A 16,894-nucleotide genomic window follows, 5' to 3' on the forward strand; every position below is an offset into this window, starting at 1 on the left:
TCCGAGGCTCCGGAGTATTTGGGGAGGGGGGCGTGGCCGGGGGCCCTCCGGGGGCCGCAGTCCGAGCGCTGGGCCGGCTGCGCAGGGCTGCGGGCGGCCGGGGCGGGGGTCGGCGCCCGAGCGCGGCCCCGGGGCTCCGCGGGGGGGCGGTGCGAGTTCGGGCTGCGGGCAGGCCGGGAGGAGGCGGCGGCTCCGCGAAGAACATGAATCAGCGGCGGCGGCGGCTGGGGAAGGCGCGCGGTGGCCCAGGAACGGCCCCGGGGAGCCCCCGCGCCTGACGGTGGCGGCCGCGGCGCGGGTCTCCGAGGCTCGGGTCCCGGCGCCGCCCCCCGGGCCGGCTGCAGCCCCTCCCCCGGCCCTCCCTCTCCTCCTCCCCCTCTGTCTTCCCTTCTTCTTCCTCGCTCGCGGGCCGGGCCCGGCATGGTGCGCCGTCGCCGCCGATGGCGCTGAGGCGGAGCATGGGGCGGCCGGGGCTCCCGCCGCCGCCGCCGCCGCCACCGCCGCCGCCGCCGCCGCTGCTGCTGCTGCTGGCGGGGCTGGTCTCTTTGCTGCTCCCGGAGTCCGCGGCCGTAGGTAGGGGCTGGCCCGGGAGGCGGCGGGAAGTGGGGGCTGCGGAGGGGCGCGGCCGGCGCTCGGAGCCCAGGGGCGGCAGCCGAGCGAGACCCGGGCCTGGGCGGGCCGGAGGTTTGGGTTGGGGGGGTCGCAGGCTGGAAGGCCGAGGTGGGGGCGGCGGAGGGCGCGCTGCGGAGTGTTGGCTGCGGGGTCTGCGGCCGGGCCCCCCACCCCCAACTTTCTCGCGACTGGAGCTCCCGAGGCAGGGAGAAGGGAGGCGAGTGGGGTGTGGGCTGTGCGGTCAGCGGGGGGCGGTGGGGACTGGCTTTTCCCGCCGTGATGTTCCTGGCTGTTTGCTCTCGTCTGCCCACCTCGCACGCAGAGGTCCCACTCGGAAAGCAGGGGCTGGGGCCGAGAACCCAAGGGGCACCCCGTACCATTTAGAAACAGGGGCTGGGAGGGTGCCCTGTCACAAACATCTGGGCACACTCAAGTTCCTGGGTCCGCAGAGCTTCCTGGAACCGGGTGTGTCGGAGGGCAGGGGCTGGGGCCCCTGCCGGGGTAGCCTGATGTCCCATGGAGCCGCTGGGGCAAGAGTGCTCCATGCAGCTCCTGGCTCTCCCAAGTGCACACTGCACACCTCCGGGACTGCTAGAGGACGAGGGGGTGTGAGGCTGCCCTGCCGTGTCCTGCGGCTGAGCCCCAGACCATGAGGAGGTGGAGAAGAGACAGAGGCCAGGGCAGCAGGCACTGGGCTGGCACCTCCTCTTGAGACAGCAGTCTCTCAAGGAAGGGAAGGGCTTTAGCAGCTAAGCGGTGTGCATCTGATGCTCAGAGAGCCCAGGAATTTACCTAGAGTCACACAGCCAAGGACAGGAGGAAGCAGGACTGGATTTCAGCTATGTGGATACTTCCCCTGCACCTCTGCCAGAGAGCCAGGAGGTGTGTGTGTGTGTGTGTGGTGTGTGCGTGTGCATGCGTGCACACAGGAGAGGGGCAGGGTTCCAGAGGGTGGCCCTTGCTGATGTGACAATGGCTCTGCAGTCTTGGGCTAGCTGCTCAGGGCCCCACCCCTCTCTTCTGCCTCCCACCCTCCTAGCCTCCGCCCCTGCACACATTCAGGTATTAATAGAGCCGGTGGCTGCCAGGAAGGCTGCCATGTGTTTGATCTGACGTGGTTTTGTAGCCATATGTTCCCTACTTCGAGAGAGCACCCCCCTTCCCTTCCGCAGCCTCCCTTCTTTGGCAGAAAGGGCGGAGGGGGTGCTGGTGCCATCGCAGGGGCTACGCTGACTCCTTGGGTGGAGAGCTGGCAGCCTGTTGCACCGGTTGGGTGTAGTAGCCAATTTTAGGGCAGTGCCTGCCCCAGGGGCTGAGGGCTTTCCCCTGTTTCAGCCTTCTCCCCCTCTTTTTTTGGCTTTCCCCTTGGTGATTGGGCCTGGATTTGCATTGCCCAGCAGGAAGGCTTGGGGAAAAGGGCCTCAGAGGTGGTATTGGAGGGACTTGGTAGAACAGAAGTGAGGCCTGAGCTATCCTGTGTCTCCCTGCCCAGTCCAGGTCCTGGCCACCTTCCCTCCCACGCTGGCCTGCCCCTGCTGCCTTGGCACTGGTGGAGAATCAGCCCTCCCAGAAGCTGTGTTCTGGGAGGGAGTAGGAGAGATTTCCAAGGACAGGGTCTCTCTCTCTCTCTCTCTCTCTCTCTCTCTCTCTGACACCGACTCGCTCTCGGTCTGACCCAGTCGGTGACACTGTCTCCCCCTGCCTCCCCCAGACCTGAAGCTCTGGGGAGCCCCGGTGAAGATGACCGTGTCTCAGGGGCTGCCCGTGAGGCTCAACTGCACCGTGGAGGGGCTGGACAGCCCTGACATCCACTGGATGAAGGACGGGGCTGTGATCGAGACCCTGGACGAGGTGTTCATCCAGCTGGACGATCGGCACTGGGTCAGCTTCCTCAGGTGCAGGACCAGGGGGCACGGTGCGGGTGCCGGCCGGGGCCAGGCTGTGCCGAGGGCCGGGGCTCTGCAGGGTTTTTGTGTTGGACAGCCTGTGGGACCCTTCTGAAGTGGGGGCAGGCTGAGTGCTCCATGTCCTGTTGCCCCTGGACCGTGGGAGGCGAGCCTAGTGTCCTGTTTCTGCAGCCTGAAGTCAGTGGAGCGCTCGGATGCGGGCCACTACTGGTGCCAAACGTATGATGGGAGAGAAACGGAGATGTCCCAGCAGGTGTGGCTCACTGTCGAAGGTGAGGAGGCAGGGCCACACGGATGCGCTGGCCTGGAGCAGGTGCTGCCTGCTGCCAGCCGTATCCGTGGAGGAGAATTCCATGGAAGTTAGTTTACCCCACCGCCCTCTGGGGACCAGCTTGTACCAGGCTCTGGGCCCACCCCAGACATCCAATCTGAGAACCAGGGAGATAACTAGGACCCACAGCCCAGGGAGATAGGGGCTGGGGGATGCAGCCTGTTTCAGTTGTCAGAGCAACAAGCCTCTAGCACCCATCTGGGGCTGGACTCTGTTCCGCCTGGCCAGCAGGGCGAGGGGTGGGGGAGGGGAGGAAAGCTCCGCAGCTGTGGGAGCTCAGAGCTGTTCAGCCCAGGAAAACAAAGTGACTAAGAAAGTAACAAAGGGCCCTGACCCAGAGCCTGCAGAACCCTGCTAAAGCGCCCACCCACTCCCCTCCTGCAGCCCCCACCCCCTTACTCTTTGAAGAGCTGTCGGGGCAGGTCTGGGAAGGGAGTGGAGGCTGAGGAAGAAAAGTGCTGGCAACCCCCTCCCCCAAGCTAGATGGATGCCGTGGTGCCGTCACCCCGTCCGCACGGAGGACTTCAGGTGGGCAGCTGGATGCCCACCGCGCACTGCCCTCTCTCTCCAGGTGTGCCATTTTTCACGGTGGAGCCCAAAGATCTGGCAGTGCCGCCCAATGCCTCCTTCCAGCTGTTCTGCGAGGCCGTGGGTCCCCCCGAACCCGTCACCATTTTCTGGTGGAGAGAACACACGAAAGTTGGGGGCCCCGTTCCCTCTCCCTCCATTTTAAATGTGACAGGTGAGCAGCCTCAGGAGAAGGCTTTGAGCAGGGTCCCGGAGTGTGGTGAGACTGGCATGGATCAAATTGCCTTTAAATCGCGGAGTTGGCTGTGGTGAGGTGCCAGAGCAAAGCTCGGTGCCTGGGTGCGTGATCTGCACGTTACTGAGCTGGTTAACCAGGTGTGCTGGGTTGCCTGGGTGGGCTGATTAGTGTCCCGATGTGTGTGTATGTGCTCTGAGAGGGGAGAGGGAGGGTGCTGGGGCCGCCTTCCTCTGTTCCCAGCAGTCTGGGCCCTGCGCAGCTGGCCCTGGGAGATGAATCGTGTGAGGCCAGGGGCACCCATCCCCCAGCCCCTCCCAAGGGAAGGAGCCAGAAACCAGCCCACGCAGAGCTGGGGAGGAGTGTCTGGCAGGCACTGAGATTCTCAGGCTGCAGAGTGGGGAACGGGAGGGAGGGGGAGGCCAGCAGAAAGATACAGCGACCTCCCCCCTCATGGCCCTTTCCAGAAATCTCCAGACATCTTCCCAAACAACAGTACCTGTCTGTCCCTTGGCACAGTTAAACCCCAAGCAGCCACACCTGCACACCCATTGGGCCCCCAGATGCTCAGGTCACGTGCTGGTGTGTGCTGGTGAGCCTCGCTGACCTCCCTGCGAAGTTTGTTTACCATTTTCTGGGCGAGAAAGATGGGAGTGCAAACCTGGTGCTGGAGGGGGGTGGGGGGAAGAGGCTGTGCTCTGTGGAGTCCTCCTGCAATTAGAATCTGGAGAAGAGGTGGGCGGTTGGGGCGGAGGGAGGGTCCTGTTCAGGAGCTCGGGTTCACATCTCTCCAGATGTGCAGCCCGCCCGTTAATAAGCACTCACCGAACTCCCACTCCACACGCCACACTGTGCTAGGCACCGCAGGGGAGGCAAGAACAGAGAGAAGCCGCCTTTCCCACCCCGGAAAGAGCTGAGTATGTAACAGGACAGGAAGACACACGCCTAAGGAGTACAGAACCGAGCAGACCCGCCAGTGGCAGGGCACAGAGCAAACTGAGCAGGAGAGGAGGGAGCTGGCCCTGCCAGTGGGAGACCGGGTGGAGGTGGGAGAGGTGTGGCATTGCTCACGTGCCTGCCGCCTGCCTTGTGCTTTACTCACGTGCCTGTTCCCACAGCACTCCCATTTGAGAGATGGGAATATAGCGTCCTAGCCAGGCTCCTTAGATTCCAGAGCCCCTCTTCATCTCCCCATACTGCACCCCCCCAGCCCCTTCCTTCCTTTGGTTAAAGGAACTTCCAGGGGTCCCCCTTCCCAGCTGCACAGTGAGTGGGAGTTGCTGAGAGGGCTTCGTGGCTCACTGAGATTTTCTGGCCCCAGGGGTGACCCAGAGCACCGAGTTTTCCTGCGAAGCCCGCAACATAAAGGGCCTGGCCTTTTCTCGCCCTGCCACTATTTTCATTCAAGGTAGGAAGTCCGGTGGGAGGAGGGGGGTGGGGCCAGGGGCATTTTCCATGTGGAATGATTTGGTGGCCCTGCCCCCCGCGGTCCTGCTGGGCTGTCAGGACGAGGGGTTAATTGGCTCAGCTCCCGTTCCTAGTGGGAGCACCTGAGACCCTGCCGTGGCTGAGATGAGAATAGAATCCTGACGTCACAGCAGATTTCCCATCACGAAGCACAGTCCTTGGGAGGCAGGGAGGGAAGCAGGCAGAAGGAGATGGTCAAGGCTTATGCCCAACCTTGTTGCTTCACTCCCTGTGGAGGGAACGGAGTGGGGGTGCGGGGGGAGGGGGGAGCCGCTTTGTAGAAGATAGAGGAGCCCCAAAGGGCGGGTGCACAGAGAGGGGGGGGGAGAGGAAGCAGCGAGCCATTGCAGCAGGAGCTTGGCTGTGGCTGCAAGGGCAGCTGCCTATTTTGTTTGTGTCTCCCAAGGCCCCAGGTGCCACCCCCGTACACTCTTAGCTTATTCCTCGGTCATACAGGGCCCCTGATTCAGGGAGAGGTGACCCCTCTTCACAGCCTAGGTACTCTCAGCGCTCAGCAGCTGTTCCCTGCTGGTTGCTTGGCTTGTGTGGTCCTGGGCATGCTAAGTAGCCATCTTTAGGTTGATAGTGTCCCAGGCCCCAGGGGGTGGGGAGGGAGTCAGGGCTTGGCTCCCGCGTCTCCTGTTCCTGCCACTGACTCTGAGTTCGCACTCACAGCACTGCCTGCAGCTCCTTTCAACGTCACAGTGACAAAGCTCTCCAGCAGCAATGCCAGCGTGGCCTGGATGCCAGGGGCTGATGGCCGAGCCCTCATCCAGTCCTGTACAGTCCAGGTAGGCGGAGACGGGCCCCACGGGCTCTCCTGGCCTGGCCAGCACTTGGTTGACAGTGATGTCACGTTGACTAGGTCTGCCTGTGAGGCTTGCGCTGGAGCTCTATTCAGGTGCTGCACGTTAGAGGGAAGAACCCAGGCCACTGTCTCTCTGTCATAAGGTGCTCTGGCAGATTGGCTCAAACCCTTGCATTCTTCAGGCTGCAAAGCAGATCACCGGAGCAGATTGGGGGTCCCTGGAAGAGGCTTTCTTGTGTGGGTGAAATTTCGAACCTGATACTCACATTCTCATAACCCCCAACCCAAGCCAAAGGGAACAGGAGGCCCAGAAGCATCCTCAGCTCTGGAGGGTGGCAAAGCTGGGAAAGGTGACCCTAAGAACAGGAGGTAGTGCAGCCTTGCTCATTTTCACCTGTGTATTCAAAGGCGTTTAGTGAACACCTTTCAAAACTATTCTAGGCAGTTTCCCTGGGTCCCTGCTCTGGGCTACCTTTTTAGAAGACCCCACCCCTCTCCTTTGGCCACACCTCTTGATCCTAGGCAAAGAGTCTTCAGGACCCAGGGGACAAGCTGTGCAGGTGAGGAGGACTCTCACTACCACTACGGCATCCAGCTGTACAGGACCTCTTGCCCAGCTGCACTAAGGCCTGTAGGGGCCGTTCCCCTGGCCCATCCTCCCAAGGACGTGTACTTCTGAGGGGCAGCCTTTTGCTGGGGGCACGGGCACCAGGCTTGAGCTTGCAGGCAGCATTGCCCACACCTGTGTACATGAGGCCCCCGGGGTTGTAGGCCCTTGGGTGGGGCTGGCTCTTGCAGTGCCACCACATTCTGACTTGGAACTCCAAGGATTTGGAGAATTATAAATGCAAACCTGATCTTCTGTGTATTTGTCAAGGTATCAAGATAGAAACTAGTGAATAGTTGGATAAGCTGATTTCAGTATTTAGCCATGCAGTAGTATGTAGGGTCTCTATTTGTATTCTTCCTCTGGGCCCCAAACTGTATGATGAGAGACTGGTTCATGGTGGCTTGAGCAGTCCAGGAATGTGAGTCTGTGTGTCAACAATGCCCGGAATCCAGTGCTTTCGTAGTTCTGCACCAAGTGCAGTGGGGCTGGGGAGTTCTCCAGTGCAGACCAGGAAAGCGCGTGCAAAGGCCTGGAGGTGTGGGAATGTGCTGCTGGGGCGGAGCTGGGGGTGGGGGTGGGGGGCAGGCACACATTGAGGCTCCCAAGCCCCTGCCTCGCCTTCCTTCATCTCATCTCACAGTCCCAGGAAGCTCCTTCCCCTACAGCGTTCCTTTTCTGACTTTTCTGTAGGTGACACAGGCCCCGGGGGACTGGGAGGTCCTGGCTGTCGTGGTGCCCGTGCCACCCTTTACCTGCCTGCTCCGGGACCTGGCGCCTGCCACTAACTACAGCCTCAGGGTGCGCTGTGCCAACGCCTTGGGACCCTCTCCCTATGCCGACTGGGTGCCCTTTCAGACAAGAGGGTTAGGTAAGGGACTCAGAGCAGAGGAGCTGGGTGGGGGGGTGGGGGTGGAGCTGGAGTTCTGCCCAGAGTGCATTGCGAGCAGCTACCTGAGGGAGGGAGGTTCAGGCATCACAACATTGACCGAGCTGCCTGTTGCATACCATCCCACACTGCTTCCTGCTGCTGGAGAAGGGAACCAGAGAAGATGGGATAATGTGGTGATGAAGGAAGCCCCTCCCAAAGAGAGCTGATTGAGGTCTAGGGGATAAGTAAGAAGGCATGGAAATGTGTGGGGGACAGCACTGCGGGGAGAGGCACAGTGGGTGCAAAGGCACCGTGGCCAGAGCTTACTTGGGGTTCTGGCAGTTGCAGGGAGGCTGGCACTGCTGTGAAAGGGGCATGGCCAGGGATGAGGCAGAGGCAGTAACCATGGTGATGAGCAGCTGGGGTGTGAACTCTGCCCCCCCCCCCGGGGGGGGCTCTCGGAGCTGTTTGGTTCTTAGGGGTAGATGGAGTGACAGGAAGGGGAGGGCTCTCAGCAACTTTCTCTCTTTGGGAACAGCCCCATCCAGCGCCCCCCAGAACCTCCATGCCATTCGCACGGACTCGGGCCTCATCCTGGAGTGGGAAGAAGTGATCCTCAAGGGGCCTTCCGAAGCCCCCCTGGGACCCTATAAACTGTTCTGGGTCCAAGACAATGGGACCCAGGTAAGGGTTAAAACCCCTCCACTTTCTCTCTTCTGGAGCTCCAGCCCATTGGGCTCTGAGGCCTGGGTCTCCCGCTGCCCCTCCCCTGCAAGTTCCCTCCCCCATTGGATTACCTTGGGGATTGCCTTTCCTGTGGCCAGCTGTCTTTGTGTGGGAAGCAGGAAGTACATTCCTGCACTAGCTGGGGGAGGGCACAGATAAGGCTCTATCCCCAGGCCAGTCCCCTCCCCCCACCCCATCCCCAACCTGTGGCTAGTCTTGTTTGTGTTCTGGAGAAGCCTCTGCAGCGATCTGGAAGTGAGGACTCCTGCAAGGTTGTGTTCCTAGAAGCCCCTGAACCCACAGTGCCCCTAGACTCCCATGTTTCTGGCTGAACTTCCTGGGCTCAGTGTGGGGTGGGGGCTTTTCCTGGCTGCAGGAGGAGCTGATGGTGGAGGGGACCCGGGCCAATTTGACCAGCTGGGATCCTCAGAAGGACCTGATCGCTCGCGTGTGCGCATCCAACGCAATAGGCTACGGGCCCTGGAGTCGGTCACTGGTGGTCTCCTCCCGTGACCATGCAGGTGAGACTTGGGGGTGAGGCAGGAGATCGGAGCTCTCCAGGGCAGCCTAGACTGGTGAGAGAAAGTTGCTAGCACCCTCCTTCCTCATAGGCCCACAGACTCCAGAATTAAGCAGTTGAGGCCAGGGGTCGGTATTTAAACTGTGTCTCAGAGCCAGCATAGAGATCCTTGGCCACACTGTCAAGTGCAGATGGTGAGGGCCCGTCGTCACTGCCCGGCGGGGACTCTGGGTCTTCCTTGGGAACTTCCTGACAAGGGAACCCCTTGACCAGGCCAGATGTCCGTGCTGGGAACGTTCTGAAGGGATCCTTTGGCATCGGCCTGGCTCATGCTCCTGTCCCTCCCTCCCTAGGCCGCCAGGGCCCTCCCCACAGCCGCACATCCTGGGTGCCTGTGGTCTTGGGCGTGCTCACGGCTCTGGTGACGGCTGCTGCCCTGGCTCTCATCCTGCTTCGGAAGAGGCGGAAGGAGACACGGTTTGGGTAAGCGGGTGGAGCCGCGGAGGGAGAGGCAGGTGGGAGCCCCTGAGTCCTTGCAGCTAACCTCGTGTGCTGGCTTTCCTTTCAGGCAAGCCTTTGACAGCGTCGTAGCTGGAGGGGAGCCCGCCATTCACTTCCGGGCAGCCCGGTCCTTCAATCGAGAAAGGCCAGAGCGCATTGAGGCCACACGTGAGTGGTGGGCATCATGGGAAAGGGAAACGTGCTATCCTGTGTCCCCATTGTCGTCCCTTTACCAGTTCGTTAATTGGATGAGTATGTATGAACCTAGAGAAGTCCCAGGCACATAGCAGTGAAAGACACACAGACCCGCACTCGTGGAGTTCGCCACCCCCAGCTCTGAGCATCCGAGCTCATCTCTGTTCTCGGAGGGTTGTGCCTGGCGTGGGCACTGTGATGCAGCAGGTTCTGCTGCCACATGGGACAACCACATCCCATATTTGAGCGCTGGGTCAAGTCCTGGCAGTTCTACCTCTGATCCAGCTTCCGGGGAAGGCAGCAGATGGCTCAGGTGCTTGGGATCTGCTGCCCATGTGGGAGACCAGGATGGAGTTCCAGGCTTTTGCTCACCCCTGTCTGTTGCGGGTATTTGGGGAGTAAACCAGTGGATGGAAGATCTCTCCTTCTATTGCTCTTTCAAGTAGATGAAAATAGTAAATGAGCGTTAAAGGGGGAGGGCAGGCTAGGGTTTGGATCAGAACTACAGGCCCCCATTTCCTCTCAACCCCTCGACCAGTGGACAGCTTGGGCATCAGCGATGAACTGAAGGACAGACTGGAGGACGTGCTCATCCCCGAGCAGCAGTTCACCCTGGGCCGCATGCTGGGCAAAGGTGTGTGGGGGCCGGGGGGGCTTGCCGTGGCCGAGGGGGCTGGTGGCTCCTGGCACTTTGACGACGTGGGTTTGGGTCAGCTCCTGTAAGCCACATTTGCGTGTAGATTCCTGAGTCTGGAATGTTTTAGGAGGAGGGCACTGGGGACAGGGAGGGCTGAGGAGCCACTCCCAGCATGCTCTGCTTTGGTGAGGGCCAAGGGAGCTTCCTTCCGTGGCCCACGGAAGGTCACCTGGGAAGGAGGTTGGGGGGGCACTGCCGGAAGCCAAGGAGACCCCCTTCATGTGGACCCTTTCCTAGGAGAGTTTGGTTCGGTGCGGGAGGCCCAGCTGAAGCAGGAGGACGGCTCCTTCGTGAAAGTGGCTGTGAAGATGCTGAAAGGTGAGCACACCGCAGCCATCGTGGTGTGAAGGCATCCCTGGGGGTGTGGGGTGGGGAGTGGAGGGTGTGGCGTGAAGTCAGTCAGGTGACTGACTGAGCAGGCTCTGCTCTGCCTCCAGCATTTCAAAGAAGAGCTTGTCAGCACTCTCTGGGGTGCGTGTGTGCCATGTGAATAATTCATGGGCAGCAGCCCCCACACACTCCTGTGCCCTAGCCCTTGCTCTCTGCCGTCAGCAGTGACCATCCGCTGAGCTTGGCTTTGGGGTGCTTATGGCTGCGGTTGCTCGAGGTGCTGTCCAAACCAAAGGGAAGGCGTCATTGACAGGTGGAGAAATTGTTGGCTGGCGCCATTCCTGCTCATGGCTGGACTGCTTCCCAGGCGCCCTAGGAAGCCCCGGACATCTAAAGCGCAAGACTTAGGAGTCTTGGGCAGAGGTGGGGGCACTTCTCACTTCTCTCCTCCCTCGCACACCCTCTTCTCCTAGCTGACATCATTGCCTCAAGTGACATCGAAGAATTCCTCAAAGAAGCAGCTTGCATGAAGGAGTTTGACCATCCACACGTGGCCAAGCTTGTTGGTGAGCCCCTTTCTGGGGAAGGCAGACAGGGAACGGAGCCAAGTGTAGGCTCCGCCAAGGTGAGGGAGAGAAGCTTGGGCTTCCCTGGTGAGTCAGCAGATGGCGAAACAGCTAGCAGGGTCCTGGCTGAAATCTGGCCATGTTCCAGCTGTGGGGTTGGCTTTGCAGACCCTGTCCCAAAGGGCTGCACAAGAAGATTGCTTCTGTGGACAGAGGAGGGGAAGGAGGGCACAGAGAAGGTGCTCCAGGGGTGGCGGGGCAGCCAGAGCCGTCCTGCGTAGTCCCACAGTGGTAGGCCATTGCGGAACCAGTGGGGAACAGGTGGCAGAGCCTGGGCTAGAGGTGACACAGCAGGTGGGGTCTTGGGTGGGGGCTTTGTGTGCCCAGGTTCTAACGTTCCCTTGTCCCCAGGGGTGAGCCTCCGGAGCAGGGCTAAAGGCCGCCTCCCCATCCCCATGGTCATCCTGCCCTTCATGAAGCACGGGGACCTGCACGCCTTCCTGCTCGCCTCCCGGGTTGGGGAGAACCCCTTTGTGAGTGCCTGGGGTGCAGGAGCAAGGCCAGAGAGGGACAGAGCCTGGAGAGACAGGCCTGAGGCCCGTGGAGTGGTTGGGAGTAGGAGGGTTCTGGGTTTGACCCCTTTTAAGCTGGCAGGCTTCCTTTTCCCTCACAAAGCCCAGCTGGGAATCAGAGGCGAGGCCAGGGCCATTTCTGGGAGAAGGAATTTATGGAACCCCAGGCTCAGAGGGTCTTGGCCCCACGGCCTTGCTCTGTGCTGCCACAGCTTCCTTGCCTTGCACAAGGCTTGTCTCCCTTTCCCTGCCTTTAGCGATTCTGAGGATGGTGTTCAGGCCTTCTGGCCAGGTACCCCATTCATCCTGCTCCAGCCTGAGTTTGCCCTGTCTGCCCGCCAGAACCTGCCCCTCCAGACCCTGATCCGGTTCATGGTGGACATTGCCTGTGGCATGGAATACCTGAGCTCCCGGAACTTCATCCACCGAGACCTGGCCGCTCGGAATTGCATGTAGGAATTCTGGTGGGCTCAGGGTGGGAGCCAGCGGCTAGTGCCAGGAGGAGCGGGCTCACTGGCAGTCAGCTCCTTCCTCGGACGATATCTGCTGTGCATGGGGCCAGCCTGGGAGCAAAGATACACCAGCTGTAGGGGGGCTGTGGGCCTGAGCGGGGAGGCCGACCCCATCCTCCAAACCCCTCGCAGGCTGGCCGAGGACATGACCGTGTGCGTGGCTGACTTTGGACTCTCCCGGAAGATCTATAGCGGGGACTACTATCGTCAGGGCTGCGCCTCCAAGTTGCCTGTCAAGTGGCTGGCCCTGGAGAGCCTGGCTGACAACCTGTATACCGTGTACAGCGACGTGGTGAGCAGCGTGGCTGGTTGCTGATGCATGTGACGGGGGTGGTTCCCCAAGGGCCTAGCCAGGTCTGTTCTCTGTGCTCTGAATGGCCAGTGATGAGGACCCTGAATGTCTTTGCTGTCGGGCCTTGGCTTTGACATCCTCCTTCCTCACCTCCACGTTGTCGCAGTGGGCCTTCGGAGTGACCATGTGGGAGATCATGACTCGTGGGCAGACGCCTTATGCTGGCATCGAAAACGCTGAGATCTACAACTACCTCATCGGCGGCAACCGCCTGAAGCAGCCTCCGGAGTGCACGGAGGACGTGTGAGTGCCGGGAGGGGCTCTGGGGTCCTGGCTCGGCCAGGGGGCGCCTCTGCACCATCTCGTTTGGGCAGGAATGTGCTTGGCGTTGGAAGGAGCCAGACCTCCACCCCGTCCGCCCCGTCCTGCGGCTGTCCCCTTGTTTCCTCTGTTGTCCCTTTGCCTTCTCATTTCTTGTCCAGCCTTTTTCTGGGGAGAAATGCGAAGCCCAAGGGCCAGAGGCACAGGGGCTGAGCCAACAGCCCTCTCGCCGCATCCCGACCTCCTTCCTCCTCAAGACCCTGGTTACTCTAAGAGAACCGAGGTCGAGTTTCCCTCCCTGCATGGAGGGCTGCAGGTGGTGGGACAGGAGGACGACAGGCGGCTCCGCCACTCTCCTGCTTGCCAAGCGTCGGGTGGAGGAGGGCGTGGGAGGCTGGGGTTGGGTTCCTTTCTTGGTTTCCGCCTCCTTTTGAGGGAGTGGGGGAGCAAAGATGAAACATGGCAGCCCTGGGAGGAGGGGCACTGCCTCCTTTTTTTTTTTTTCCCTGCAAGCCTAGAGCCCGCCCTTGGGGGTGGAGCAAGGTGTGGCTCCTTGTAGAAAAGTGTCACCAGACCCCAGTGAAGCCATGGTAACCTGAGCTGGGCGCTTGGGGCACCCTTTCATGCCCTCTTCCTCTAAGTGTGAGGAAGACTTAGTGTGGAGGAGGGGATAGGATTAAAGAGGCTGAGTGAGCTGCCCAGTCACCTGCTGTTGAGTGGATGAGCTGGGATTTGAACCCAGAGCCCTGTGATTTTAGAGTATGCGCTCTTATTAACCTTGACGCCAACTGAGCCCGCCTGTTTAGTGGCGCTTCTTCTCCACTCTGTCCCAGCCAGGCTCTCGTGGCCCCCAGAGGACCTTTTGCTAGCCCCACAGAGGGAGCCCACAGGGGCCCCAGAAAGAGCCTGCTCTGTTGCTGTGGGGTCTGAGCTACAGAGGGCCACAGACAAGCAGGAGAATGCTGGGGTTCCCCTCCAGCACAGTGGATTTGAAGTGTCCTAAGCCTGGGCTGTGGGTGACTCACCTGCCTCCAAGAGGGAACTTGCTGGGAGGCGAACCAGTGCCCCCCCACCCCCCCACCCCCCGTTGCTCAGCAGGCATGAAGGGCTGTGGGACAGGAAGCTCAACCTGCGTGGTAGTGGCTGCAGCTTCGGAGGCTCCAACAGGCGGTGGGGGCCAGGCCTCGGCTCAGCCTCCTCCCAGCCTGGACCTGGTGTTGTCAATGGAGGGCGGGCGGGCTGGCCTCCTACCAGGCTGCCTGGTGGACAGGTGCCAGTTGGCTCCTAGCACAGCCCTGGGAATGTGTCCTGGCCTGGCATGTCCCCGTGGCCCCCGGCCATTCCCACGGCCTGCTTGGGGTCTGGCATGATTGCTCCCATCACTGGGGCCCTGTCAGGAGGGCTGCTGTGGGGCTCTTGTCACGGGCTGGACTCGTCTCAGCCCCTTCCTATTGGGTTTTGGTTTGCTTTTTCTTGCTCTGAGTCATTCCTTGGGAGCTGTGATAGGCTTCAGGGAATCTGTAAGGCTCCTGAAATAGGATGTAAAAAAAGGCGTTTTTGCCAGGGAAAGAGAGCTGGAAGCTTTTCTCAGATTCTCAAAGGTGTCCAAGAACAGTGAGGACTGCAGACGGCCTGAGCGGGTGCCGCCTCGTGCGGATCTGAGCCTTAGAGTCGGGGCTCCAGCCCAACCTGTGAGGGTGACAGTGGCACCGTGGCTCAGGCTGGGTTCTATAAGACAGGAACACCCCAAGGACCCTCCCCCATCAAGACGGCACAGGAGGGACCTCGGAGCCAGCTCACCTGGCTTCAAGTCGTGGTGTCACTTTCTACCTGTGTGGCCTCCATCCGGGAGCTGAGCCTCTGTGCTTCAGCTTCCAGCTTTGTGAAATAGGGACTGGTGATTTCATAGGGTGGTGCGAATGCTTCGAAGAGTGCCTACTGCATCGTAAGCCCCTTGCACAAGTACGTTAGACGCCATGGGGTTAAGGGGCCCCAGCTTTTGAGGGAAGGGCCGCCACCTCCCCTCACATGTCTCTGTCCCCCAGGTATGAGCTCATGTACCAGTGCTGGAGCGCCGACCCCAAGCAGCGCCCAAGCTTCACATGCCTGCGAATGGAACTGGAGACCATCCTGGGCCACCTCTCCGTGCTGTCCACCAGCCAGGACCCCTTGTATATCAACATTGGGAGAGCCCAGGAGCCTGCCGAGGGGTGCAGCGGGGAGCTGCCCGGCGGGGATCAGCCCAGTGGCGGGGCTGGGGATGGCAGTGGCATGAGGGCAGCAGAGGGCACCCCCAGTGACTATCGGTACATCCTCAGCCCCGGAGGGCTCGCTGAGCCATCTGGGCAGGCGGAGCAGCAGCCGGAGAGCCCCGTCAATGAGGCCCAGAGGCTTCTGCAGCAAGGGCTGCTGCCCCACAGTAGCTGTTAGCCCACAGGCAGAGGGCACCTGGGGCCATCTGGCTGGCGCTGCCAGCTGCTGTGCTGGCTGGCTAAGCCCTGTCTGACCCCAGCCCAGGCAGCAAGGTGTGGGGGCTCCTGTGGAAGTCCTCCGAGCTGGGCTGGAAGCCTGGACTGACCAAATTGCCCAATCCCAGTTCTTCCTGCGGCCATTCGGGGCTGGCCTGGCATCGGTTCGGGCTTTGGCTTCACGGAGGTGGGCCAGGCCTGGTGGTCTGAACCCAGGCAGCTGGCAGGAGGGGTGGTGGTGGTGATGTTTCCATGGCTACCATGGGTGTGGCTGGCCATGAGGGAGGGTCCTGCCCTCCCAGCTGAGCTGTCCCTGCTGCTGTAGTGCATGCTCTGAGCCGCCTGCAGCCTGGGGCCCAGCTGTGCCCACACTCCAGCCTTCAATGGCCAGGCTCACCCCTCGGACTCGGAAGGAGATGCCCTGTATCGTTCCCTTTTAGGGGAGAGTTGGTAAGGGGCGACGACAGCCATGTCCCAAGTCCTGTGGTAGGCAGTGGGAGGCTCTGAGGGCCGCGTCCTCGTGGAGTTTCTGATTCCCCACTCTGCCTAGGCCAGGGGCCGTGGGGGGAGGGTCTTCTGAAGACAGTGCCCCGAGCCCAGCAAGGGAAGCGCTGCCGTGGGGCTTGCCGGCCATGATGGAGGCCAGAGAGGCGTCTGGGCGCTCCTCCGTGCCCTGCCCCAGTCTGAGCATGCTACCCATCCCCACACGTCTCACGACTAACAAAGGCAGCTGTGTGTGAGCCCAGCCCTTCCGTGCAGTGACCCTCAGCCCCAGCTTCCCAAACAACGGGAGACCCTCTTTTGTCCCTGTCTCTGGAGAGGAAATAGGCCTATAGCTGGTGTGGGTGAGGGGGAGAGACTGGAGTCTGGCTCCAGGCCAGGCTGGGGGAGCCTGCTGGAGTGCATGGGGCGGGTCCTTGCTGTTAGGGGCATTTCCAAGCTGTTAGTTGCTGTTTAAAAACAGAAATAAAATTGAAGACTAAAGAACCAAGGCTTTTTCTCTTAAAATGTTTACTTTTTTTTTCCAGATCACAAAAATGAAGCATCTCTGCGTAGGGAAAAGTCTGGAAAGACATATGCCAAAATGTTAACAGCTGTTACCTTTATAGGATGTTATTAAGGAGACTTTCTTCCTCTGGGTTTTCCAAGTCTTCTGCATTGAGCGCAGAATGCTTTGTAATTACATAAGACCCCAGTGAATCTTCATACATTAAAGATAATTCACAGTCATGGTAGCCGATTAGGAAAATGCAAAAAAAAATCCTAGAGAAATGCCAGTTACCTATATTCCTGCCACCCAGAGATAACCATCATTTATGTTTTGAAACTGCAAATATTTTCAGGAAGTTCTTCATCTTGGAACAAAGAGGCAGTCATTGCTGTCTCCCTCCCTCCCTGAATCAGCCTACCACTGGGTATAGAGTCTTTAGTCTCACCTTTACTCTCTTGCCTGGGCCAGGAAGACCTCTCTGGGAATAACGGAGCCGTCTGAAGACCAGAAATAAGAGCTCGGCAGTGGGCGTTGTGGCACAGCCGGCGGGTTAAGCCACCGTTTGGGATGCCTGAACCCTATACTGGAGTCCTGGTTGGAGTCCCTGCTACTCCTTTTCCTGCTAATGCACACCCTGGGAGGCAGCAGATGGTGGCCCAAGTGCTTGGGCCCCTGCCACCCATGTGGGAGACCCAGATGGAATTCCGAACTCCTGGCTTCAATGTGACCCAGGCCTGGCTTCTGTGGGCGTTTAGGGAATGAACCAGCCAGAAGATCTCTTTGTCATTTTGCCTTTCAAGTATGTGGAAATAAGCAGTTTAAAAAAGAAATAGGAAC

The 16,894-nt window shown here is 60.3% G+C and overlaps 1 protein-coding gene across 2 annotated transcripts; it reads left to right on the forward strand.

Annotated features, from left to right (window-relative positions):
* Positions 1 to 401: 401 nt before the first annotated feature.
* On the forward strand, positions 402 to 16,053 carry TYRO3 (TYRO3 protein tyrosine kinase). Of its 2 annotated transcripts, XM_062205679.1 has the most exons (19): positions 402 to 573; positions 2,324 to 2,507; positions 2,691 to 2,791; positions 3,422 to 3,592; positions 4,935 to 5,021; positions 5,756 to 5,871; positions 7,189 to 7,366; positions 7,905 to 8,050; positions 8,469 to 8,613; positions 8,966 to 9,095; positions 9,181 to 9,281; positions 9,847 to 9,942; positions 10,243 to 10,323; positions 10,809 to 10,901; positions 11,313 to 11,434; positions 11,816 to 11,925; positions 12,118 to 12,277; positions 12,444 to 12,580; positions 14,644 to 16,053. In XM_062205679.1, exons 1-19 carry the CDS (start codon positions 441 to 443, stop codon positions 15,026 to 15,028), a joined length of 2,676 nt encoding a protein of 891 aa, XP_062061663.1. In that variant the 5' UTR covers positions 402 to 440; the 3' UTR covers positions 15,029 to 16,053. The 2 variants fall into 2 exon arrangements, with proteins under 2 accessions (XP_062061663.1, XP_062061662.1); XM_062205678.1 differs by lacking the exons at positions 402 to 573; positions 7,189 to 7,366; positions 7,905 to 8,050.
* Positions 16,054 to 16,894: the final 841 nt, after the last annotated feature.

Source organism: Lepus europaeus, chromosome 11 (genome assembly GCF_033115175.1).
Source record: "Lepus europaeus isolate LE1 chromosome 11, mLepTim1.pri, whole genome shotgun sequence".
NCBI lineage: Eukaryota > Metazoa > Chordata > Mammalia > Lagomorpha > Leporidae > Lepus > Lepus europaeus.

Excerpts from the sequence above, each read along its gene's own strand:
- TYRO3 (XM_062205679.1), top strand. The coding sequence starts at position 441 with ATGGCGCTGAGGCGGAGCATGGGGCGGCCGGGGCTCCCGCCGCCGCCG. Across the intron at positions 8,051-8,468 it reads TCCAAGACAATGGGACCCAG|GAGGAGCTGATGGTGGAGGG; the intron begins GTAAGGGTTAAA and ends TCCTGGCTGCAG. Across the intron at positions 12,278-12,443 it reads ATACCGTGTACAGCGACGTG|TGGGCCTTCGGAGTGACCAT; the intron begins GTGAGCAGCGTG and ends ACGTTGTCGCAG.